Source organism: Diorhabda carinulata, chromosome X (assembly GCF_026250575.1).
Source record: "Diorhabda carinulata isolate Delta chromosome X, icDioCari1.1, whole genome shotgun sequence".
NCBI lineage: Eukaryota > Metazoa > Arthropoda > Insecta > Coleoptera > Chrysomelidae > Diorhabda > Diorhabda carinulata.
The window spans coordinates 3,615,061-3,641,956 of record NC_079472.1 but is presented as its reverse complement, the minus strand read 5'-3'; the positions used below and the strand labels follow the sequence as shown (position 1 = coordinate 3,641,956).

General features: G+C 31.9%; 4 protein-coding genes across 7 annotated transcripts in view; 2 read left to right on the top strand and 2 right to left on the bottom strand.

Annotated features, from left to right (window-relative positions):
- The window catches only part of LOC130901172 (antichymotrypsin-2-like), a 52,620-nt gene extending 49,740 nt beyond the window's left edge, over positions 1-2,880 (top strand). Inside the window, exon 5 of the mRNA XM_057812319.1 lies at positions 283-2,880. The gene's annotated coding sequence lies outside the window, so the exon portion shown is untranslated. The remainder of the gene's footprint in view (positions 1-282) is intronic.
- Positions 2,875-11,714, bottom strand: LOC130901173 (putative nuclease HARBI1). Its single transcript, XM_057812338.1, has 2 exons — positions 11,301-11,714; positions 2,875-10,550 (listed from the first exon to the last, which is right to left on the bottom strand). Exons 1-2 carry the CDS (start codon positions 11,712-11,714, stop codon positions 9,825-9,827), a joined length of 1,140 nt encoding a protein of 379 aa, XP_057668321.1. The 3' UTR covers positions 2,875-9,824.
- LOC130901168 (eukaryotic translation initiation factor 4 gamma 1-like) overlaps positions 2,875-26,896 on the bottom strand; it is a 63,001-nt gene continuing 38,979 nt past the window's right edge. For all 4 annotated transcript variants that reach the window (XM_057812307.1, XM_057812308.1, XM_057812309.1 and 1 more), the window contains 17 exons: positions 25,145-25,359; positions 22,688-22,894; positions 22,264-22,462; positions 21,585-21,718; positions 20,392-20,484; positions 20,001-20,206; positions 19,558-19,750; positions 17,579-17,810; positions 17,271-17,512; positions 16,759-17,061; positions 16,185-16,323; positions 15,552-16,127; positions 15,266-15,486; positions 14,778-14,912; positions 14,455-14,674; positions 14,286-14,393; positions 2,875-13,917 (listed from right to left, as the gene is read on the bottom strand). In XM_057812307.1, coding sequence (XP_057668290.1) covers positions 13,820-13,917; positions 14,286-14,393; positions 14,455-14,674; positions 14,778-14,912; positions 15,266-15,486; positions 15,552-16,127; positions 16,185-16,323; positions 16,759-17,061; positions 17,271-17,512; positions 17,579-17,810; positions 19,558-19,750; positions 20,001-20,206; positions 20,392-20,484; positions 21,585-21,718; positions 22,264-22,462; positions 22,688-22,894; positions 25,145-25,359 — 3,521 coding nt within the window. In that variant the 3' untranslated portion in view covers positions 2,875-13,819. The remainder of the gene's footprint in view (positions 13,918-14,285; positions 14,394-14,454; positions 14,675-14,777; positions 14,913-15,265; positions 15,487-15,551; positions 16,128-16,184; positions 16,324-16,758; positions 17,062-17,270; positions 17,513-17,578; positions 17,811-19,557; positions 19,751-20,000; positions 20,207-20,391; positions 20,485-21,584; positions 21,719-22,263; positions 22,463-22,687; positions 22,895-25,144; positions 25,360-26,896) is intronic.
- Positions 8,666-11,277, top strand: LOC130901175 (uncharacterized). The gene is made up of 4 exons (XM_057812341.1): positions 8,666-8,800; positions 9,230-9,474; positions 9,598-9,730; positions 10,705-11,277. The coding sequence occupies exons 2-4, from the start codon at positions 9,230-9,232 to the stop codon at positions 11,218-11,220; spliced, it is 894 nt and encodes a 297-aa protein (XP_057668324.1). The 5' UTR covers positions 8,666-8,800; the 3' UTR covers positions 11,221-11,277.

The following is a 26,896-nucleotide window of genomic DNA, read 5'->3' as shown; positions in this document are numbered from 1 at the left end:
TAAATTTGGCATTTGCGAAAAACAGGAATACGGCTGAGAAAAAATCAAGAGAAAACAAGTAGATTTAATGATCTGGGTAAAAAGGAGCTTAGAACTCGATGTATTATTTGAAAATAATCAAAACGAAACTATTGGCATGTTATATCACCTTTTTCGACTGGTTTTTGTCATGAATGTTCCTCAGAACTTCAAAATGTTTAAATTTCAGTGCAACTAATGCTATACTAGTTTATTTGTATTATTAAGAAGTACAAACTCAGATAACATATTGGTAATTTTCAGATATTACAATAATGTTTGACTGTTTGTCTCCAGAAGAAGAATTCAAAGTTGATAGTCCGTTCATGATAATCCTTAATAGAAGAAACCCAGAAAATCAACAAAACTATATTCTATTTAAAGGAAAAATTCATAATACTAATTATTAATTTTTTTTCAAACACGAAATTTCTATTTTACAGTCAGGCCGTCCCTGTGTTTAATCTTACTTCATAACCTTTTTCTTAGTCTAAGATAATAACAATATTCATAACCTAAAAATTTTAATTATTATTTCTTAATGGTGCTGCGGAGTTATGAAAAAAGTTATTACGTTTTCTTTCCAAATTTTAAGTTGAATTAAAGGCGATATCTGGGTAACTAATTTTTTTTCGACCTACAACAATGTCCAAATCGAAAACAATAATAGCAAAAACGCGGACTGTTTAATTTAATAAATCAATTCACCTCGAATAACTAAGGACTTTCATATTTACTTATTGCGTTTATTTTTGGTTAGTGAAATTTATATTTTAAATATATAATACAACATAAACAACAATCAGTAGTCCATCTTTGGATGCCGAGAACGTTACCGCATTTCTTCGCGCAGGTAGCCATTCCGGAGGAGAATTATTCTTTTATGCTATACGTATGGTATACAAATTATATTTATACCTATAATCTGTATGTGCTTTATTTTGAAAATATGTAATGTAATAATAAAAAAAAATTGGGCTATTTTTCATATGAACCTTTTACTAAAACAAAAGAATTATGAAGAATGACAGTCAACAAAACTACTTTATTTTCTATAGATTATTAAAACTTCTGATATCTCAGGTCTCATTCTAAAAAAATCGTTATTACATCCTCATAAATCGACTCAAATATATTTTTTCCATTTTGTATATGTGTGAAGAACGGCTCTGTCGACTCCAATAGATAAAAAACTTTTTTTATTAATCGTGAATGTAGTAGAAACCAATTGAAGTGCGTCTGTCTGTGATATAAGTGGATGTGGAGTTGAAAATGTCAGTTTATTGGTAAGTAGAAAGTATATTTATAATTTTCAATCAATTTCAGTTTAAGCATAAAATTTATTGTATAAAACTAATTTGAACAAAAAGCTACTTTTTTATAGCTATATATATCTAGATTCTAGAGAATTAATATTTGACAAATAAAAGTTAGAGCGAAGAAAAAAATTAATATTCAAGTGTTTACAAACAAACAAAACAGTTTTTTTTCTAATTTATGGCCAATTATAATTAAATCAAATGATACAATATTAAAATCTATAGATACAAATCTGTTTTGACATAACCTAAAATTTTCGAACATTATTAAGTATTAAACTTATACAATTTGATATAATTCCATGATGTTATTGCATACATTGTTAAAGTAGTTGATTCATTGTTTTTTAGTATTCAAACAACCTTTTTCATCCGGAGAAAAAAGTTGAAGCTTTTTTTTAACTTGAACAAAAAATTCAGATAATTTTTTATGTAAATAACTTTTGGTTGGTAACTTAAATGAAGAGTTTTTTTTCAATTTTTAGTGTAATTAGAAGATGAGGAGATAGTAAATGTAACTCAATACTATGTGTACATTTCAAATATTATTATTTATCTTGTAAAATAAACATGAGATCCCGAAAATAAACCATTAAAAAATCAACATTACTAAACTAATACAAACAGTATATTTTTTTCTATATGAACGTTTATTTTTAAAAAAACACGTTTTGTCAAATGGCAACGTTAGGTAAAATAAGTACAGAAATCCAAAAATTTTAATAAAAATAAAAACTTGCCTTTTAATTTTAAAATAAGGGTTGCATTCCTACAGTCCTACATTGCACTTTTACACATTGTCCTCATTATAAAAGACCATCCTTCTCCTGCATATATTTTCTATTTTTTATTAGGTCTCCCGGTAAATTTAGGGAAAGTTCCATACCTGGTTAAATATATTTGCACCAATTCCTAAACTAACCATTTTTTCGAACGAATACTCACTCTGTTTCGATTGATATTCTCGCCCATCAAATTGGTACCCCTCATAACTTAATTCAGCTTTTGAGTATTGTTCTATTATCAAGGAGAAGAAGACTGACATCAGATTATTTATCCATCATCTCAAAACTAAACTTAATTGTCGGATACATCACTTAAAGACACGGAATAAAAATTGGGTTGATATCAGTCTTTGACAGTTTTAAATGGGGATACTATTCAAAAGACATATCTGAGCAACGGGTCCTCATTAACTTAATTATGAACTAAATGATTCCAGATTTTTATTTAAACTTAAATTTCTCTGTCTAACAATTCTTATAAACGAACCCCAGAGATTCTGAATGTAGTTTCTATTATTGCAATTTAAATAAACTTTTTTTGAGCAAGCACAGAGAGCTGGAAATAGTTTCCGAAACCATTTCTAATAATACTTCTCACATATATTTGATTTGCAAACTTAATTCAATACATTCCTTGTATATATTTGATAATAGTTTTTTTTATTGAAGAAATGTTATTGATTAGGTGATTTTCCTTTTTTTATTATCAAATTTACATTTGGTTATAAATGAAACACAGACAGTGGAAAACACTCTGTTCAAACGCATTTTTATTCTCGAGGAAGTCTATGTACAAATCAATCATAAAATATTGTAAAAGTTTCATAAAAAACATTTTCACAATATTTATTAATACAACATATTTTCTGACTAGACCGCAGTAACTCAAAATATTTTAGTTCTTATTAATAGCTTAAAAAAAGTACAATATATCTAGAAAAATTTTATTCTAAATCGTAATGAGCTACTGCCTGTCTCTATACATAACAAATCAAAGGATAATTTAACATCATTTGACAATCCTGTAGAGTCAGTAGTAGAATATCTTCAAATATTAGTAACTTTAAGTCTTAACTTAATTTTTAATTTGTAAAAATTACAAACAAAACTTGCTGGATAATTTTTTATTGGTTCTTGGTAATATTGGTCAATGTAATGAAATTTTCATATAGGAAATTTACAAAAATTTAAATACATACATCTTTTCAGTACCTAAATTATATAGAAGAAATATGACAAAAACGAAAAATATCAGAAAGAAATAAAAAAATAAAAAATAGAAACAATTCGTGAGAAGAATTAGCAAATTACCATAAAGACAATAACAGAGATTTTTGGAACAAAATCATTGCGATTGGAGAAGGGAAAAGAAAGAAAATAAAAATAATAAGCATATAAAAATAAATATGAGAGACATTGGATGAATTTTTTAAATAAAACTTCAGCCACCAAGACAGAAACATGAAAAAACACGCATTGGAAGATAAAGGTGGGTTATACTACAATAGAAAGACAAGAATCATTGTATGGTAGTTGATATTTTTGGAGACTAGGGGCCGTAGAAGTTTTTTTGAAATTAGATTTAATCCGACAGAATTGCAAAACAAGCTATCAGTAGCTCAAACAGCAAATTATCCCCATGGATAGTTCCTTGTTTCTAAATACAACTTCTTCTTTTTTCTTTCCTCAGCATTTCCACCAATATTGAAGAATGCAGCACAATCTCCCGCATAAACTATCTCCTCCACTTTTCGAACAACACGATCTTGATTTGAACCGATAAATATGTCACATGCACCAGCAGGAAGTCTCCTCCATTTTTTGAACATTGTTGACAATATGTTAAAAAATATCGGCAATTTTTTGTATTCTGGTCTGTACTAGCCTTAAAGAGTGTGTCGTTGGTACTACAGTTTAGTCGACTATTTATTAGAGGCTGGGAATGTTATTAAAGTGAATATTTTTTTTTTTTCGAAACAACTGTGTTTTTTATGAACTGTGATTTCAGTGTGGGGTCTACGCAGGCACAAATTACACTGTTTTGAAAAATGATGTTAATAGAAGGATTCGGCAAATTAAAAGGACAGGAACGGATTCAGAATAGATTTGCTTGAGGATTTTGGAATGAGAAAAGTTTGTAAATTATTTCCTGTTATTTTCTTGTAAAATAACGTTAGTTATCGATGACAGTTATTAAAAATATGTGACTAAAGTTATATAAGGTGGGAAGTGCGTTTGAAAATATCAATTTGTGAAAACTAAACTATTTTATATTGAAAAATTTAAAAAAAAATTATCCAGATTTTCTTAAAAATTCCTCTATTTTAATCTCACATTCTAATAAAAAAAATCAACCAATTTGAAAGAAAAACATAATTTTATATAAAACTTATTTGCTGGCAATTTAAATTTAAAAAAAAATTAAATACTTTGGGGGATGAAAATGAGTATCATTCATACTACTACCCTACCAGAAGATAACATATTATTCACCAATAACAAGAAATAAATGACGATATCATTTCAATTAAAAACACAGATAGACCCGGGAAGAATCGGAAAAACGAAAATATTAGCTAAAATAACATGAATAAAAAGTATCCAAATATAAAATAAATAGTACATAAATACATTAATTGAATTATACAATAATACGCAGAAACTGCCGATCATACAAAAAAATTACCAACCATTTTGATATCAAAATTTAACAAAAGATTATTTATCGAAAAAAAAATGTATATATTAAGTTTTTAGTGTGAAGATTTTCAAACCAATCATTCCAAGTTAGTAGTTTATTCAGTTAACGATGAAATGAAAAAGGGCATTTAGGAATTTTCTTAAATAGAAAAAAAAAAATAGTAATTCGAATATTAATTTTATTTAATTCCAACAAAGTTTCATATTTATAGTGGGAGGCTGCAGGACTATTGAGTACATAGGTCTCAGATAGGCTCGTCGTGCCTCATTGGACGATACCACTTTGAAAAAGTTTCACATTAACATCTGTTAAAACTCCACAGCTAATTTTCAAATGAACATAAATCCATTTAGTCCAATTTCATTAAAACAATTTTAAATTATGATAAAAAAGTAAATTTCCTTAAATAGTCTAGAAAACTGTTGGTAGTTTATTACTTGACTGATTGTGAATGCTGTGATTTTCTAATTGACAAATGCAGTGTTTCACAAACATGTTTGTCAAATAATGTGAATGTCTCACATGAATTTTGATGTCAAATAAGAATTTAGTTATCACCATAAATCCATGGGAAATACAAGACAACGGAAATAGAGACAACATTTTTGAAAAATAATCTCTTTACATGGTGAATGTTGATGTTTTCTGGATTTGGTACCGATTGAACTGTTTGTATCTCGGTTAGTTCTTAGCAAGGAGAAAACCGAAATATGGGAAAGTTCTAGAAATTTATTTAATCTATTGGTTTGGTGATGCCTTTTTTTTCAAGAAAACATGAAGACAAAATTGATCCTGTAAGTATTTTTCAAAGCAAACTCTATAGTATGAGGTATAATAGTTAATTTGTATCATATCTGCCAATATCTACGAATTCCATTATCGATTCCTTCAAAATCTACTCATAAATTGCATGAACGAAGAAAATATTTAGCTCCTGTTACATTGAGTCAACCCCATAAAAGTTGTGTAAACTTTTGTAAATATTTGATTAACTGAAAATATAGAGATTGGACCCACATTTCAGCAGAGGAAGAAGATTTACCTTAGATGACAAGATATTTTCATTATCCTGTTACAAGAATAGTGGAAAAGGTTACAGATTTCTTTCCAAAATATTTTCTTTACCGAGTCGAAGAACATTAATTAGGTTATTAAATCGTATGCCTTTCAGTTTCAGTCTTGATAAATATTGCGTATTAATATTTGATGAAATGTCATTAGATACTGGGCTCACATATAATCGGGTGGCAGATTGTTTTGAAGGGTTAATTGATTTTGGAAAAGGGGATAGGAGAGCTCATGCTCTACTTTTTATGGTTAAAGGTACACGTAGAAGCTGGAAACAACCGATAGCATTTTATTTTTGTGAGCACTCCACAAAAACTGTAGATTTAGTAAAAATTATTAAATCCCAAAGCAACTGAAACTGCAGATTTATGGACACGTTGTTCCACAGTCATAATGGAAATCTGTTAAATCCTCCTTTAGGGAAAGAATTGAGGGGAATTATCACTGCCACATCCAAACATCTAGATACTTGGCTCAATGCACTACCAGTTTTAATTCATTTCATTTTATAGACCCATCAAAAAAGATTTTCAGATGTATAACACAATCAATTAAAAAACTATCATTCACGATTAGAGGATTTGTGTACATTTGACAAAAGTTGGGGCAAGAAGGATTCAAATATTTGAGTGCCAGAAACTTAAATCAAAATGCTATTGAAAATTTCTTTGGCATTAGGAATACGAATCCTTCATGTGCTGCATTTGTTTCGTCCACAAAGTCTTTAATTGTAAATTTCATGTCTAAACATTCGCCAGGATTTAATTGTGAAGACGACTTTTCAACAGTGGCATTGGATACTTTTAAAAATTTCCTCAGTGAAACACCTATTGAACTAATAACTCCAAAAGTCAATGTCCCAATTTATAAACCATTCAATAGAAGCTCAAAATATACAGGGTAGATCTTGTCACTCCTTATGTGGCAGGTTCAGTAGCGAAGAAATTATTCAAAAGTCTCAAATGCCACTTGTGTTAATTAAGGCAAATTCATTAATACAGGGTGCGGCAGCATAACTTCCTTTTTTAAAAAGTTCGCCATTTAGTCGGTAGATGTCGTAACGGAGTGCTAGTGGTCTCGTTCGAGAGGGGGGACTATAAAGTTTTGTCCCGGCACAGTTCAGTCGCCATCATGCGTTGGAACAGTGAGGAGCGTGCGTTTGCCGTTGAGGTTTACTTTTCGAGCGGATGTTCTGTGATCGCAACCCAGCGCGCCTTTCGGAATCGCTTTAATTTAGCCCCCTTGGCCCCTGTCCCGGAATTGTTACGTGGGTCACTACGTTCAGACAAACTGCAAGTGTGACAAGACGAAGAACTGGAGTCCCTCGGCCCATTAGATCACCGGAGAACATTGAGTTAGTTAGAACTTCAGTGTTGCGATCACCACGGCGTTCTGCGCGCAAACATGCGTCTGCCCTTGGACTTTCCGATCGTTCTGTGAGGAGAATACTTCATGATGATCTTCATTTTCATCCATACAAGATGGCAATTGTGCAGGAACTTTCTGAACGTGACTTCAATTCTCGGAGGAACGCGTGTGAGGTTTTTCTGGAAGTCGTTCCTGAGGACGCTATTGTTTTTTTTAGTGATGAAGCCCATTTTCATTTGTGTGGATCCGTAAACAAACAAAACATGCGCTACTGGGCTGATACCAATCCTCGACAATTGCATCAACGGCCTTTGCATTCACCTAAAGTCACAGTGTGGTGTGCAATTTACTCACGTGGAATTATTGGTCCCTGGTTCTTTGAGGAAAATGAAGTCACAGTGACAGTGAATTCGCACCGGTATGTAAACATGTTACAGGAATTTTTTTTCCCACGGCTAGATGAGTTGGACTTAGGGGACACTTGGTTCCAACAAGACGGAGCAACGGCACACACTTCAAGAACATCGATGGCTGTTTTGAGGGAACACTTCCCAGAGCGCCTTATCTCAATTAGGGGCGATTTGGAGTGGCCAGCCCGCTCTCCCGATTTGACCCCTTGTGATTATTTCCTATGGGGTTTTTTGAAATCCCGTGTGTATGTGAACCGTCCAAGGACCCTACAAGATTTGAAGACGAACATCCAGGAAGAAATTGCCAACATAACGCCTGCTATGCTGGCAAGAGTCATGACAAACGCCAGAAATCGGTTTACTCAGTGTATGGAGAATGGGGGACGTCACCTAACTGATTTGATCTTCAAAACTCAGTAAAACAAAACTTTATGTATGTGCCTGTATTATAAAAAACGAATAAAAATTTTCTGATTCATACAATAAGTTTTATTAACTTTTGAAAAAAGGAAGTTATGCTGCCGCACCCTGTATAAGGAAAGCTGCAAGAAAGACAAGATTATCCATGGTTATAAAATCAGTTTTTTATATACCATTGTATGTACCATGTACAAACATTTTTTAAACACGCCAACATCTCCTGTCCTAAGCCTGCTAAAGTGTGAAGGAAAATTTTTTGTTTGTGGATATAAGCAGAGCATACACGGTCAATAATACTGACAGTATCGAAAAATATTGTCAGTAATACTGATCGTGTAATCCGAGGTATTGAAGTACTGAAGAGGGTACTGAAGATTGATGCTTCAATCCATTCATTCCTCAGTTCTGGTCGCCGAGTAGTGGGGATACTGACAGTAATAATGACCGTGTGGCCGGGTTTGCTTCATTCTTCAGTAATGAGGCGGGTTTAGGTTGTGAAAACACGTGCCATCTAATTGATGAAATCTTGGAGTTCGACGTTGGTTTGCTTTTTGTAGAGTTGCCGTTTATTTTCTCTGAAAACGTGAAGCCTGCTTATTTTCTTACGAATTTAAGTTAAATTACGTTATTTAAATTAAGTTAAATTAAGTTTAATTACGATAAATTTATCTTCCTCAGTTATTAAATTGTGCAAAAACTCGTGCATCCAAAGTAAGTACAAGATTATTTTTAAAATACTGTGAATTTAACCCTCTGGGTACCACGGTCCTCATGAAAGTCAAGTACCACAGGGGTCCTTTTTGGACCCCAAATATTTTTTTCCATTTTAAATCTTGGGTTATTGAATAGGAAGTTGAAACTTGGTACTTTCACATGTTTTTGAATGCTAATAATGAATTTTACCTTCAAGTTTACTCATCTTTTAACTTATGCCCAAAAATAAATAAAAGGTGCAACTTGTTTTTTCTTGTATTTTCTGAAGAAACAATATTTTAAAACGGAGTTTACAAAGGTCATACAGCAGAGAAAGTTAAATTCTCGTAAAAGTGTTGGGTCCCAAAAGGACCCCATGGTACTCGGAGGGTTAATAACGAAAATATTAATCATAACTTCATTTACATTTTGTTAAATAATTTGCAGATGGAGGATAATATGGACGAAGATCTTAAATTATTTATTCATACTTTTGAATCCATGCCCGAATTGTGGAGCTCCACAGATCCAAATTACATGAAAAAAAATAAAAGGATGGAAGCCTTAAATAAATTATTGCCTTTGTACAAAAAAATAAAACCTAACGCGGAAATTTCCGATGTCAGGAAAAAAATAAATACATTAAGATCAAATTTTCGAAAAGAACTTAAGAAAATTGAATCTTCGAAAAGGTGAGAATATATACCAACATTTTGATTTTCTTAGTAAAATTTTATTTAGGCATTAGGTATAGTTGTTTTTATAATAATTATATAAAAAAGAAAATATGAAATGAATTTATTATGTTATTAAAGGTCTGGATGTGGTACCGAAGACATTTACACTCCGTCGTCATGGGTATTTTATGCTCTTCAATTTCTTGATAAAATCGAGCAGCCATTCGAAACCCACTCGTCGATTGATGTGGAAAACGAGGAAGAGGAACAGGTATGATTTTGATTGTTTGGTTTTTACCATAAATTTCAGTATTAAATTTTTTGAAATAAAAAATTAACATTTGCAAAAGTATTATGACAAATTATTATGTAAGATTAAAATATGTACAATATTTATCCCTTGTGGATTTTGCGTCGCTTGCATTCCTACTATGTTCTTCACGAAGACTAGCCCCTACATCTATGCTTTCAATTTCGTTTTGTGCACTAAAGTTTAGAGATTCCTTTTTTAAGTAATTATGCAGATAGCAGCATGCTAGTGTAATTTTTGTTGCTTTGTCAGGACCAAGATTTATTGGCTTTTGAAACACACCAAATCTTGATGCGAGAATGCCAAAGGCATTTTCGACTACACATCGAGCTGTGGACAGTCGTTTATTGAAAGTATCTTGCTCCTTTGTACATTTTTTTTGAGGGTATGGTTTCATAAGGTTGCAGTGCAAAGCAAAGGCCTCATCTGCCACAAAAACGTAAGGAAAATAATCCTCTGAACCTGGTAACTTTGTGGGAGGTGGAATATGCAATTGCTTTTTTAGAAACAAATCCCAAAATTTTGTATAAAAGAGGACCCCACCGTCGGAGATCCTACCATTAGCTCCTACATCCACCATTATAAATTCCTTATTTGCATTGACCAATGCCATTAAAACAATGCTAAAGTGTCCTTTATAATTATAATACAGAGAGGAGGTATTAGCCGGTTTTTTTATGGCGATATGCTTTCCATCAAGAGCTCCGAGACAAGTAGGAAAGTGGCAGTTCTTGCTGAATTCTGCTGCAGTTAATAACCATTCCTCTTCTGTTAAGGGAAGCTGTAAAAAAAAAAATATTTTTTAAATAATAATAAGATTGTTATTATTAGTAGTAATAAAAATTTGCTGTAATTAGTTACAAAGAATGTCAATCATTTTTAAAGCATGAAATATGAACATCGAGGAATTTTTTAACTCTTGTTTTATTTTTTAGGCTCAAGAAACTACAAACATAATTCCAGAGGACGATGTTATCACTCAGCCTTCGACTTCAATAAATTACAACAGAAAATCCAAAAAACAAAAAAAATGTAATAAACAATCAGATTTGCTGAATTTAGCGTGTGAGTACCTGACCAAGGAAAAAGAAGGAGATTACAATCTTAACTTAGCGAAAGTTTGGGCTACAAAATTGCAAAATTTGGATGCGTCCCAAAAAATACTTGCCGAAAAGGCCATAAACGACATTTTATTTGAGGCTACAATGGGGAATCTGCATCACAACTCCGTTAAAATCAACGAGCCGCAATCTTCCTGCCTCCATTCATCAAATCCTTCCCAAATACTGAACGGAACCCTTCCTAGTCCAGTCCATGTCCCTTCTACCACCACCACTTCCCCCCAAAAAATTATGATTTTAAACAATAATAACAATTATGATCCAATCGATGATAACGGCATTTCATCAAAAAATAACTTGAAGGACTACTATCATACATTTTCTGAATAAAATAAAATTTTGTAAAGTGTATAAATGCCTATACATACTAATAAAATATTTTACTAATTGAATTTTTTTGTTCAACTTACCTTGATATAATCTCGAAGCACATAGATGAGAGTTTCACATGTTTCAATTATCATTGAACTAATTGCTGCTGGGGAAATCAATGCTGAGAACTTGAGGTCAGCAAAATTTCTTCCTGTCGCCAGGTATCGCAAAGTAACAGCGAGTCGCTCTTTTGGACTGATACTTTGTCTCATATTAGTGTCTTGCTTTTTAATATGAGGTGAAACCATGTCCAATAAAGTTAAAAACGTTGTTTCACTCATTCGAAAATAATTTTTGAAATCTGCAGGATTTTTAACTACTATTTCATTCAATAGGTTTAAATGGGTGTACCTGTCTCTTTCCAACAGCCAATCCTTAACCCATATTCTTCTTTTTTTTCTTTTTTTTACAACAGCAGAAGCTATAACTATTGCCAAACAGGCTCTATCCATGTTAAGTTATCTACTAAAGGATGGAAAGCGGGAACTGACGAATAATATTGACAGTAATAATGACCGTGTGAATTAAACGAACATCAGTAATACTTTCAGTAATAATGATCGTGTAATCACAGAAAATACTGAAGAAGGGCACCTTCAGTACTTTTATCAATACCTACTGTCAGTTTTATTGACCGTGTATGCTCTGCTATAGATATAAAATGTCAAAAACAAAATAAAAATTATAATAATCATCCTGTTTCAATATTTATATTTTCATTCACAATTTAATGCGACAACTATCTTCGAGCATTTAAAATTACTCGAGTTATTTTCAAATTTCTCGCGAAATTGTGAATCAATTTTCAAATAAACCTTGCAAGACAATTTTCAAATATCCGCGCATCTACAGCGTTAGCATGGATATGAATCTTAGGTCAAATCTTTGATTATAGAAATCTTTTTTTCTTGTCTAAGGATTAAACGAATAACTTGTAAGGAGCCAGTCGGAGAAATGTCGCTAGGATCGAACTTTGTCGTCAAATTTTTATACAGAGTGGCAGATCTATCCGTTTATATAATTTTTGGTTCAAATAGCATATCAAACAAACATTTTAAATTTAGAAATTGCTCAAAATAGCACCTCTGGGAAATAAAATATATATTTCCAAGAATAAATCCCTTTTATTTTGCTCTTCTAGTGTAAAAATGCTGTTCCCTAATTACCTTATTTACGTTGGGCTTCTCGTGAGACCAAATAAGACATTAATTAGAATAAGGTGTTTTATTATAATCTTAGCAATTAATTACTTTCAATTTTTACTGATAGAGAGCCATGCTGTCTATTTGGTAGGATTACAAAGGTATTGTGTTTTTTGAACTACTTCCAAGGAACAAAACGATGAATTTTGATGTTTACTGCCAACAATTTATGAAACTGGAAGAAGCAATCAGAGAAAAACGACCATAATTGTCAAATCGGAAAGGTTTAGTGTTCCACCATGATAATGCAAGGCTTCACACATCTTTGGCAACTCGTGGGAAACTATTGGAGCTTGGTTGGGAAGTGATATCACATCCCCCATACAGGCCTGATCTGGCACCATCCGATTACCATTTATTTCGAAGTTTGAGAATTCTTTGAATGGTCAAATTTTCACAAATTACGATGACCTTCAATTGCACCCGGTTTATTTTTTTGCTGATAAGGACCAGAAATTTTGAGCGCGGAATCATAAAGCTAAAAGAACTATGGCAAAATGGAAAATATATAATTGATTAAAAACTATTCTTTGTTTTATTTTATTCTACAAAATCGAAATTACTTTGTCGCCAACCCAATATAATTTGGTGAAATACTAAATATGGTTCGGGTAATTAAGAAAAAAAAAACGTTGGGTACTTTCTATTATGAATTAAAATATTTTTTTCTAAATTTGTAACATTTTGGATATTTCACTTTCCAATTCCAATTTTCAAATTGAAATATCTACAATGATTGTTGGAATTCTTTAGTTAAATGTATGAAAAATTATATCATTTTTCTCATTTTCCAAATAAAATATTCAACTTCGGATGATACCAATTATAATTTAATAATCGTATCATCGCTATGTGTTTGAAATTTTTTTAACCTCACCCAATCGGCAATAACTGCGATTATAAACACTAGTAGAGTAAAAAAAAAACTGCCGCGTTTTACCGAACCCGTTATCCATCTTTTTCTTGGCATTTCTCTCGATTTCCTCTTGAAAATATTTTCACGGGCGTTCACAGAGTCTATGCTTAAATTTAAAATTTTTTTTGTCCTTTTAACATTTAAATTTTTTTTCAATATTCGGAGGGCACTTTTTCTTAACATTTCCCGCACTCACTTTCAACTTACAACTGTTTTTTTAATAGTATATAATTAAATATATGTATAATATATATATGTATAGTATAAACAATTGTATAAATTTTTTTATAAGAGTTTTTACTTTAGACTCACTCACTGAGTTTCTCTTAATTAGTTATTTATTTATTTATACTCATTAATTTATTATTGTCTTTATACAGTTGTATGCTGCAATCACCAGCACTTTAGTTTCTATTTACACAATCACTAAAATCCCTCCCTAATCTTCCGTATAGGGATCAGATCCTGACGATTCGTCGTCGTCATCATTTTCTTTCAACTGGCAAAAGAAAGACGTCAGCTGCTTCAGGGCCACTCCTGCAAACAAAAACAATCTTCAATCAAAGTACAAAATATGAAAGATTAAATAATAAATAAAAATAACAGTTTAGATCCTATGAAGGGTTTGTCTGCCCCTACTAGAGCGAGTCTGTCAGTTATTGTATTTCTCTTCACTCCCCATATGTGATGATTGATCTCATGATTGCCGTGTACATACACAGTAGGATCTTTGGGTGTAATTTATTGGAAGTTTTTACAAGGATGACAAATTATGGAAGATTAGAAAAAGCTTGAGAGATTTGATTCTGCCTATGACGAAAATATGAAATTAAATTCAAAGTTAAACTATGAATATCAATAATTCGTTCATATGCAAAATTTCATTGAACAAAATATAATCTTACCTTTGCCTTCTTGTTCTGCAGCATCCTGACTTTGTTCCCAAGCTATGAAACTTTCTTGGGAAAATGTGCCTAGCTCATACAGTTTATCGCAAATTTGAAGCAGAAGTCCTATAATAAGAAAAATATGTCAATTATCTATTTAATTTAAAAAAAAAATATAGTTGCTTACCTCGAGGATGCTCCATCTTATGGATAAGCGCTTGGAGTGCGTAAAGGCATTCTAGTTCAAATCCAGGCTTATTATCAACATATTTCAATAATAAATGATTGTGCTGGTCTATTTTGTCAGGTATAAATTTGTTGTTTTTATTGATAGCGTCTTCAAAAAACGCAGTCGCCAACGCTCTTATGAATTTGTTTTCTTTAGCGCCCTTTTCTCCTAAGTTCGCCTGCAAAAAATGCTTGTCAGGAATTGTTATTTTTATGTTTAGTTTTGGAATAAAATTCAGTTCAGCTGTTATATTTTACTTATTTTCATTCAATTAAACTTACCATTACCCAATCGTGAATTTCATCTATATTTCTACCAGTTGCCAAGAACTGTGATAATTTTGTTTTTATTTCCTCGAACGATAATTGATTGTGATCAACCTGTACTGTACCACCACCTAATAAGAATTCCAATTGCTGAAATAAAATTTTAGGATTAATAAACTGACTGCTTTGTCAAATGTTCAGATCATTTTTAATAAGCAATATTTTCGTTTTTTGCTCTCCTAAAAAATTTTATTCTGTTACTTAATGACTTGATAATGCAGTTCTATATTTTTTTATCGTATTGATTAAAAATAGAACTGCATTAACGAACATATTTTGATATATTTTGAAAGAAAGAAAAGTCGAAACGTCAAAATTTATCTTTCTTTTAAAAACTATCAAAAAAAAAAACTAAAGATTCTTCTTTTAATCTATTTGAGTGCATCTCAAAAAATTACATCGAAAACGAAACTATACTCTAAAAAGTGTCTTGTACAACTCACATTGTCCCTAATGAAAGATTCTATACTCGAGTTATCCATAAAGTCACTCAGTTGTAGGTTGGACGCCTGCCATTGATTATGAAGAAAATGCGATCCTTTATTGCTAATAACTAACTTAAATAGCGGCGCCAACAACAGATCCGCTTTTCCTTGTTTAATGAGCACATCAAAAGTTTTGTGTAGCCTCTTTAGAGGTACGGCGTCCTCTATAATGGAATCAACTGAAATGATAAAATCATAATAATATAAATCCCGCCTGATAAGTGAAGAAATTTAGTGGACTTACCCAACATTTCAGCTACATAATCCCAAAATTTTGGAATATCAATCGTGAGATCGTCGGCTAGTGATAATATGTCCGCCAATCCTGCGCAGTAAACATCTAAAGGTATCTTACCCTGAACAACTAATTTAGCGAAAAGTTCTCCAGCCTTTAATCTCATTTGTTGCGATTTTTCTAATACATGTAAATAACTATCGGTAACCATAGTTCGGAAGTACCACACCGGCACGCAACTACTTATATCCATAAAATATTCATTCAAACTGGAATTTCCACTAACATATTCATCCAAACTGTTGATCATCCGCCTTGAATACTGTTCTTCTGTAAAAGCGGTAGCGGGGGTCGCTTGTGGAGTGGTTGTTGCCGTCGACTGTTGCGGTTGAGATCGGGAAACTGCCGCTTGTGGAGGTAACGAAACAGGAGCAGGAGTTCCTCGTTGTGAAGATGATGCAGAACTATCGTTCGAACGATGTTGCGAACCAGAACGTGAACCGCTCCGACTATCGTATTTATAATTACCGCGTTCGAGGCTTGTACCTTTGGAAATATAAATTTCCTTTTGTCCTTGACGAGAACCTGAGATAAAATGCACTAAATTAATTCACTGCAATATTTAATACACTATAAACTTACTGGTACGTCTATCGCCATCTATATTTTCTAATGCAGCATATATATTGACTTGATTTGAAGGTGTTTTAACATTGGTACCGGCACCCATATGCCACTTGTTGTACATAATAGCAGCACCAAGTGGTTCATCAGCCGTAGGCTGAAACATAACAATTATTACTAATTTGTAATAAGGTTGTTGTATCATGAAAGTGTATACAGAAGATTCAAAATTTTATTTATAAGAAAAAACTTATTTAATTCTTATTTACAAAAAAAGTTTGGAAGACAGAATAAACATTTTTTTCAAATAATTTAGATTAGGGGTTTCCAATCCAAGTTCCGCGGGCTAGATACCACCCGTCAATGCCATCAATCCGGCCCGCGACAGCTTAAGACTAATGTCATCAATCTGGCCAGCGAGAGCCAATGTTTTACTGCAGATATTAATGCTATGTTAAGTTGAATGGAAGAGAATGAAAACACAAAATGATATATACTCAGTTTTTTTTACTTTTCTCTGTAATGGAATAATGAGCCTAAATTGTGAATTCAGATTCTTGGAATTCAAAATGGCTAATTAAAAATAACTCACCGCAGTTCTTGCTCCCCTCAATAAATCACTCTTAATACAGAAAGAGTTGTTTTTCCCCCTGTTAGGCATTGTCCAACCGTCATCAGCCGTAACATTTCTAGATCTACCTCCCTTCGAACCTCCTGGTCCTCCCGAATTTCCCATGCCACCTCTGTCGTCTTTTCTAGATGGCAACGGAGCTGAATTCATCATTTGGATATTTAATTGTTCTTGTTCGGCTTCTTTTTGGATTTGATCGATTTTCTTTGGATTTAAATCTTGTCTTCTGGGTACCCATTTTGAGGCACGAAGATCTATCACATCCTGAAATAGGAAATTTATATCTGTGTCCCTGATGGTTTAAAAAAAGTTGTTATTGTATTCAGAGTTTCTTTAGAAGACGTCGTTGAAAATTCGACTTCTATTGCATCTCAGAAATATTATGTACTTCCCAAACACACCATTAATAAAAATTATTTTTTATTAAGGTACTTGGAGGAAGATGATGATGGTATAAATATGAAAAATCTTACCTGTAACATAAATCTAATTCTACTACTGATCTTGTTAGTTGAATCCTTTTTATTCGCGATATTCTTCATCTGTGTAAATATTGAATCAAGAGAAATAGATTGGTTGGCGTCTAACTCTTTACCTATTGTTGTCAATAATTTACACAGGCACTCGTAACTCTCTTCGTCTTTGTTTTCTAATAAATTTTCCAAACATCTCATCATTATTTTTACAGTGAGCATGTTCTGTTTAAATAATTCCCCTAAAAAGAAGAAAAAAATCACATGAATAACTAAGACTCAGAAAATTACGAGTAAAAAAAACATACCTATAAATCTAATATTGCCAACTGATTTCATCCTCAGTCTTCTATCGTACTCTTCCAAATCAAAAGCTAGATCTTTTTTCTTTTCGGGATCCGTACATTCTTCTATTTCTTTTATTTTACTATTTCGTATACTTTCATCTAAAGATTGTTTTTCAAATTCTACTTGACATCTAGTAATAAGAAGTTTTCGGAAATTGACATATTCTTGTTTATCGCCTGTATGTACCGGCACCTAAAAATAGTTAAACAATTTTAAGGAAGAAATCAAACTTGACAAAATTGTTTTGGAACTGCCTTAAAAAAATCAGTTACAAAAAGTGACCACATTTTTATTCAGTCCACTACTTTCTTAGAAGCATCATGTCATTTTTGTTTTTATTCATAAATCGAATTTAAGTTAAAGTGAAACAGACTTCACTGAATTCATGGTGAGAGTTACTGAATTCGAATTAAACTAAAAGTCTATCCTCTCTCACTGGTATCGATATATGATAATTCAGGACACAAAAATAAAAAAAAGGCTCTGATCCATATATATTTCCATGTATTTGACCAGCTGGATCCATTTATGGAGTCAGAATTGCTCCATCACATTCAATTTTTTTTTAAATCACAAGAATTAGATTTATTTTGAATGGTTAAATTCGATTCTACCGAATTTATTCAAATTGCAAAAAATACTAGAAAAATAATAAATATCCATTTTTCTATGAATTCGTGAGCAAAAAAATCCTCGCAGGCAATCGCAAGTCACTGCAAAAAAAAACTGTAGTTTTCTTAGTATTTTCTTCTTAGTTAATGGTATTAGCTTCTAAATGATATAAAATGTTGTAATGTTTCTTGCAGGAGGGCTCGGCAGAGATGGATGAGAGAATTAAAGGTACATAGGTGGACCTTGTGCATCTCACGTCAAACAACTGCTATAAGGGCGAAATTCAAATAGTTGGAGTTTTAACCGAACACGGTCATCTAAATGCCATCTCCATACCATGGGAATCACGGACGATTCGGAGTGCCGTTGGTGCATGCATTATCTATGAGTGCCAAAAATTTACACTAGCGCGGTTTAAACATTTGGGCAAGTCTCACAGCTTGACTAATGACATCAAAGGGTTTAAGCCAAAGTTATTTTTTCATATGTCCTCCTTCTCCTCTTCTTTTTTACCCCCTTCTTCACGTTTTTCCAGCAATCTAGCTCACTGTGCTTTTATTATATTGGTTATACTTGAGTGCTCACACAATATGTTCATCTTCTGTACACTCAAACTTCTTCAATACTACGGTAAATCTTTCTGAGCATTTCACATCGATTAGTCCCACATCACAGAGTGAAAGAAGTGGATTGGTGAGCCCAGTATAATGAATAATGGAGCCACTTGATACACAGACGGCTCCAGGAGGAATATCAGAGCAGGTTTCTCCGGAGGAAACCCCAGAATAAGCGAATCTTTTTCGCTTGGAACACAGTAATTTCAATCTGCTCGGATATTAGAGCTGTCATACAAACCATAACGGCCGAAAAGGTGTGCTCTAGGCTTGTTCTGGAGTGTAAGAAAGTCTTGGCAACAAAAGCAACTCACCAATGGGCCCGGAACCTACCCTTGATGTAGCTAAAAGTGTAGCAAAAACAGAGTATCGAGTAATGGAATACCTTCGAACAAGATCAAGTAAATAAACTCATTCGATCTATGGAAAAACGATCGGATTAATTGTTTAATTTCAAATAAATTATTATTTTGGCCTATTCAAGCTTTACTATTAATTATAACCCTTTTTCGTTGTTTAAAATTACGTTTCGTTTGATAATCTGACTAATGGTTTAGGAATGTTAAAATCTGAAAAACAATGGAAGCAGATTTTTTGTATGAGTCGTTTTTTTGCTCACTAGTATACTTATGTGCTATAAATATCTGTGCATTGAAAATACAGCAAAAATTCAAAACAATTTCTTGATTAATGATAAAAAGGATGAAACTTACTTGCAGAAGGGCTAATTGTCCACACATGCTGGCGTACGCAACGGAAAAATTCGGCTCATCGACGGCCTTTTCGAAAACTAAATCTATAACACCTTGCAAACGTTCAGTCGTATCAATAGAAAGGTTTTTAATTTGTTGTAATAAGGTTTCGAATTTTTGAGGAGTTAATTTGTTGAGTATTCCTCTTACTTTCCTAAAATTTGATCAAACGTTAATTTTACACCTTTCTTCCATTGTATCTTTTTTTTAATGGAATTATTTGTTCCCTCAGCTCTCATAATCTTGCGCACACAGGGCCACACAATTTCACTACAGAAATACAACCATGTAAGATTGTACTGGCTACCACCGTCAGCAGTAAAATCACCCCCTAGCGATTTAGTTCACATCATTGGAAACACTTTAAGGATAGATTTTAGATGGAAATTATAACCGAAACCAACCTGTACAATTCTTCGGTTTTCTTATCATCTTCTGTCTGGAATTCTCCCTTGCTAAACCTGGCAGGTCGCCAAGCGTTCTCAGATTCATGCAATTTAACCTCTTCTCTTACAGAAATGGAAACTTTCATTGGAGGTTTTACCAAACTTCCACCCTTGTTACCTTTACCTCTATCCATTTTACTACCGCTTAATCTATTGGTCAACGTCTGAAAACAAAAATATAATTAGGAAAAAATAATAACCTAAAATGTCATTATCGGCAATTTGAATGAATATTCAGTCCCACTATCAAAGCCTACATAGAAGATTTAGGGAACAAGTTCCAAAACTGTCATCATTATGAAATTCTTTCAAAATTGTATAAATAATAATAATGAAACCATATACTTACTCCTTTTTGAGAACTATTTCTGCCATAGTTATTAAATGAAGGATTGAAATCAGTTCTACCTCCACCCATTGATAGCCTGCCATCACTCAATCGCTAAGAACAAAAAGCCACCTTACTAATTTGAACTTTTTTTTTTTTAGTAATTTAAGAAATATTTGTGTAGCCCCTAGCAAAGTGAACACACAATTCAAATTATTTATCTTAAAAATTACTACATGAACCAAGTAGAAAAGGACCTATATATAGCATGTATTTCCTCCTTAGACATAAATTACAGGTTGAAATCATCCAGGCACACTTCTGATTTCATTATAAATGAGTCCTATAATAGCTCATGTAAATTAAATCCCAAAGATTCTATTGAAAATTGAGGAAAGGGCTGGGGGGTCAGAGCAAACCATATCATTGCCTGAATGTCGATTTTGAATGAAAAGGTGGGAAAGGTATGAGTGGTGGTTCTAATATGTCAACAATGTACTTGACTACCTGTCTCAATAATCGCCTTATCAGTATGGCCCCTCATACTAATGCTACCAAACCCACCAGGAGAGCTTATTTTATTTGTATGCCACATTGTACAAACTTTTTATTCGTCTTTCTGTATACTGGGACATTGTCAAATAAGAATAATCTATACTCATCTGAGAAGATTACATTTGACCAATAATTCAAATGATCTCCAGCAAACCATTTGAATTGTTGTAGTTAACAGATGTTCAGTTGCAGGGATTTTATGCCTAGATTTAAACTGTCTTTTCCTAAACGTAAGATAAACAATGATCTTTAGTGGGTTTTCATTCTTCTTTTATCCTTTTATTCATTCCACTCTTTTCGATCCATTGCTACTTCATTCATATGCTGTTTTATTTTCCCCCGACTTCTATATTTTTCATTATTCAAGTCCACTTTTTTGATTTATCTTTTGCATTCTATTCTATTTTATTAAATGTATCTACTATCGTTTGCATATACTATTTCTGTAGCCAATTATTGTCTACAGTTTATAGTTCTTCTCTTTTATTATCCTATCCATAACAAGTATAAATAGGAGAAGACTAAGACTATCTCCACGTTTTACTCCCATCTTCATCCTGAACTCTGTCGATCATAATTTTTAACAGTGCTGGACAAAATCAATAAATAAAATCAAATAACAAATTACGCGATAATTTTAGAAAATATCAACTACTTACTCCTTTTTCATCTGCCAAAACAGAATCTGGGATGTTATCGGGAATTATCTTACTGGCAGGTAGATCTTTAGCTGCCAGTAGAAAATCTCTATTATATTTTTTCACTCCTGATTGGTTGGCAGGAGACCATTGGCCTAAAAGATAATATTATGTCAATAAATTAGAATTTAAAAAAATGAGAGCACAAAAATTATTGAATAAAATGTGTCTGTTGGTATAATTATGCCAATTATTGTACTATATTAGATAATAAAGTTCAACAGATTTTCTTTTACAGTAACTGAACGCCTCCTAACTTAATGTACAGTTACAAGGAGCTGGGACTGTGTACGAATCGTTCTATTTATTATACCTTGTTTCAATAACTATTTTCGAAGTCTTTCAATAATATAAACACTAAGAGGTTTGAGAAAATTCTGGACGAAAGCCACAAAAAGATGTTTTGAATCTAAGCTATGACCAGATATACTAATAAATTTGACTACTATTAAAATAATTCTGATACTCGACAAAAAGTGGCTCATGAACACCAAGTTCACGTCTAGACACCTAAAATGTCAATTTCTTTGTAGTCAGCTATCAAGGCGGTGTCTCTCAAACTATACAACCTACCGATGTTCATTTGAACTACTAGAGAGTTTACCTTCTTGTATTTGCTTTTTATATATTGAATACTTACCTTCAGTATAAGGTAATTTAGTTTCTATCCTACTAATCTCACTTGTTTTAGAATTCACATCGTTCTTAGCTTGAACCATTTTTTCATTCGATTGCGATATTGCAGCCCTATCAGTTTCGTCGTTTCCATCTTTCGTACTATTACTATTATAAGGTTTAATATTTTTAGGCTTTTCCCTAACAATATCGGTAATATCAATCTGGAATTAAAAAATAATACGATTCGAATTATTCGATCGAACTGAATAATGTAAAACACTTGTATCTGCATCTATAATTACATCAATTAATAAAACAATTGAGTAACAAAGTTATGCAGAATGTATAATCTTACAGTACTAAACGCCTTCTCAACTTAAAAATACAGTTAAGAGGAGCTGGGACTGTGTTAAAATGAATTTACAAAATATGAATTGAATACTAACCTTATTTTTAAGAGGTTTGGTAACTGTTTCAGGAGGTTTGATTGTCGACTCATTTTTATTGTTCGTTTCAACGTTTACGTTAACATCTCTAACTAAGGGAGGTTGTGTCGGGATAACATTAACATTGGCATTATTAGTTTGGGGTAGAGTATTGGCATTCAATAAATCTTTTACAGTCTGGTTAGGAATCACGTTAGAGTTCACTTCCTGGAAATTAAAAAAAAAAAACGTTTACTAAAATTTTAACAACAATTTTTGGTTTGTTGAATTGGAGAACCAAAGACCATATATTCCTGCCATGTGGTTTGTAATAAGATATGTTATACAATGTTTAATATTTTTTGTATTTAAATCACTAGAAAATAAATGTTTGGACTTCTGTCATGTATTATAGCTATAAACATATAAAAAATAATATGAGTTATGATTTTCTTACATTCAGTTTATTGTAACAAACAGATCTGGGTTGTACCTTTAACAAATCTTATGTATTTATACTAGACTGGGCCGAAAATATCAACTATTTTTTTTTAAAAGTATCTCGAAAATATTATTTGGGGTAACATAAAAAAAGTTGTGAGAATTTGAGCCCTAAATATTGATAAGAGGTCTATCATTGCAACTGTTGACATTTTTCCAATATTTTTGACTATCAAGATAAATGAAATTGATTTGAGGACTTTTTTAAGGGAATTCATAGTCTACAAAGGCTGATTGATCTTCGGAAAATTGCATTTTTAAGCTATTAAAACACAATGAAAATGCAAAATAACTTTTTATTACTAATAAATCTAAAAATATATTAGGGTTTATTCATATTTCATCAATAAAATGAAAATTATTATCTATAAAAAGAGAAAATTTTTCAATGGGCCTCAAAAAATTGAATATACAGCGAAGAAAACCATTCTCACTTCAATTTTTGAATAACTTTCAAAGAAGTGAATTTAGCTAAAATATTAAGAAAGGTAAATTAAATTACCCCAAGAATCTTTATTGCAGTTTTTCCTGATAGTTATTTTTAAGTGAATTCCAAAATTCCAAAGCTTAGAAACTAAATTTTGAAATCGTACCAATTTTCAAAGCGTAGTTTTGAAAAAACAGTTCATCAAACAAAAAATTTAAATCAATTCAAGTCTTTTTTGTAGACTATTAAATTCCCTTGAAAAAATGTCTCAAAGTCAATTTCAGTTAACTCGATGGTAAAAAAAACATTTTTTGTCAACCCAAATAATATTTTCGATATACTTTGAAAAAAATGGTTTATTTTTTTGGCCCAGCCTAATTTATGCGTTTAATTATTCCTTAATCAAATTAAAAAGTGAGTTAGGTTAAACTTTACTATTTTTCCAGCATATTTTCTTATTATTGATTAATATAAATTTTAAAAATGGGTTTGATAGTGTAATATACAAAACGGGGGACAGCAAGGACTGCAATAATTATTGAGGAATATCCCTGTTAGGTACACCGCTAAAGCTGAAGAAAAGACATTATGAGCTAAAATAGAAGAAACAGAGACAAAATAGTTTTCAGAAAAACAGAAGCACACAAACCATTTTTAGAACAAATCCTTAAATGCTTGTAGAAAGAAACAAGAAATAATAAACATGAAATGAAAGACGTTCACAATACAGGGCAGGGCGTCAAGGAGGCATTAGGAGTGCAGTAAACGAAACCACTCTATATTGGATATTGACAACTAGAGCGCGGACGCACCTTTGCAGATGATATATATAGTAGAAAACCGGAAGGATCTACAAGAAAATTTGAACAACTAAAACAGAAAACGGAGTAAAAATGAACATAAAGAAAATCAAATTTATGGTAGTGGCAAATGTAATAGAAAAAATCGAAATTGGGATTGAGAAGGAGCAAATAGTATAAATTAATTGCTTTCAATACCTAGGAATTATGTTGGAATACAGTATTTAGAATTAAACAAGAGAAGAGAGAATGGAAAGGAATCTCCAAAGAAACAAAAACGTACATGTACAAAGCAATATAAAAGGTGAATTCTTAGATATGGCTATATATCTTGGGTATTGACAGAGAGCAGCAACAAAGATGAAATACAATAGTGAAAGTAGTAACTAGAAATTTTAGAAACTCGCATATAAAAATATTTAAAAGTTGAATCAATACATAATAGGATCGCCTACAAAAAATGGATAGAGTAGTGCCGGTTAAGAAAATTTGAAAAAGTTAAATGCCAGGAATAAAGGGAAGACCACGGGAAATATGGGACAACATGCTAGAAAAAAAATCTTGAAAAAGGGAAGATCGTGGATAGAAGCGAAAAATTTGGCACAAACAGAAAGAACGGGAAACTTTTTTATAAGAAATTAGTTAAATAATTGAATTAACACCCCTACACTTTATATGTAATAATTTTTTGATCAATTGAACATAAAACATGGCAAACAAACTTGAAAGAAAGAGATTTTCTCAACTTACTCCTGTTGGTATGTTGTCATTGAAGGCATCCATATCGGTGCCTTCTTTATTGGCGCCCTTCAAGTTAAGTTCATTTTTCTTATTTGATTTGCTGGCAGCTTTAGCCGGTTGTGGTTGAGGTACAGATACCTGAGCTTGTGCAACCGATTTTTGGTTATTATTTTGTCCACCAGTTCCCTGTTTAGAGGCCGATCGTTGAGCATTTTTAGATTTAGCTGTAACAAAAATTGAATATTTAAAAACAATTCACATAAAAGACTTGAACTTTGCCCCTTGGAAATTGAGAACATTTAAAAAATATTCAATAGATCAATCACTGGAGACATTATTTTGGAATAATACTTTCCATTTCCAAATTTATCTAATTTTTTTTATCATAATATGTTCTGGGAATTACCTCACCAATATTTCATTTAAATTTCTTACTTTTTATATTTATTCTTTTGAAAAAAATAAACTTCATTTCAAGTCTAGTTCATTTAATTCGAGGGGTATCAGTAATAGTTGGTTTATGTAAATTTTATGTCAATTTTAAGTTAATAGCCTATAGAATATTTTATAGTTTAGAGAAAACGTGCTGGCTTAACTAATTTCAATTTAATGTGGTTATAAAGGTGACATTAATGTTATAAACCGCAATTTTGACGTACATTATACATTAAAGTTCTTTGTTTAAAACATGCATTTAATTAACAGCACTTTTAAGAAATTTTAGTGGAAGTAAACTGATCAATATTGTAAATAACAACATTTTTAAGAAGTATTTTTAGCCTATAAGATTTTTCTCAATATTCAAAAAATATAATGAAAAAATTCCATTTTATCAAACGTATACAGATGTTGTAGATTCATAAACAGACAGAAACAACAATGTGACATTTGACCTACTAATCGTTCACAAAACTGGCTATTTATCAGGTGGTATGGAAGGAAACCAATGCAGCCGGGAGGATGGAAACCAGACATGTAAGAATGTCATAACATAGACCAAACTCTGATAAAAATGGGCAAATGGAAGAGGATATCAGAAAGTAAGTGGCTAAAGCTACTACATGAGCTTGTCCATCAATAAACAGAACAAAGGAGGTGGAAAATTAGAATGAATAGTTAACAAGACAAACAGGTAAAAATGTGGTTTGATTCACAACGGAAAGTAGATTAAATAATAATTATAGAAATTTTAACTACGTGTAAACATAGCCTCAAATTGACATAACCAAATCATCAATGCCAATGTGATTTCTATCTCTAATAAATAAATTTAAACATACCAGAACTAGAGACATGTTTTTCATCACAAGTTATTTAAAAAAACTTACTAGTTTGTACAAATTAGATAATTAGTCTAGTCACTATAATTACAAACGGCAATTTCCGATTGAAAAATAGCGAAAGGATGATATGCATAAATTATATAATGAATGCGGGTATTTCTCTTCAATATGACATTAATTGCAGTAAATGAAAAAAACTGTTATTTTACGAAAATTAATTTTGTTTTTTATAAAAATAAATGAAATAACTTTGAAACGGAATCAAAATAAAAGAAAATTTATTCGGTGTTCTTGGTGTAGACACGTTTCCATTTACGGCAAATAATTTAAATGCATACCTAAGAACTTGTAATAACTCTAGATGTAGGTTAGGATAAATCAAACTTCGTCTCTTTTGTGGAACAAGGTTGATATCGAAAATCGGAATTCTTAAATTGGGTTGGGCCCATTAATCGAAATCGAATCCGTAATTAAAATA

Bases quoted from the DNA above. Each gene is read 5' to 3' on its own strand.
- LOC130901175 (XM_057812341.1), top strand. From the start codon at position 9,230: ATGGAGGATAATATGGACGAAGATCTTAAATTATTTATTCATACTTTT. The intron at 9,475-9,597 runs GTGAGAATATAT...ATGTTATTAAAG, and splicing joins AAAATTGAATCTTCGAAAAG to GTCTGGATGTGGTACCGAAG. The intron at 9,731-10,704 runs GTATGATTTTGA...TTTATTTTTTAG, and splicing joins AAAACGAGGAAGAGGAACAG to GCTCAAGAAACTACAAACAT.
- LOC130901173 (XM_057812338.1), bottom strand. From the start codon at position 11,714: ATGGATAGAGCCTGTTTGGCAATAGTTATAGCTTCTGCTGTTGTAAAA. The intron at 10,551-11,300 runs GTAAGTTGAACA...TTTTTTTTACAG, and splicing joins TGCTTCGAGATTATATCAAG to CTTCCCTTAACAGAAGAGGA.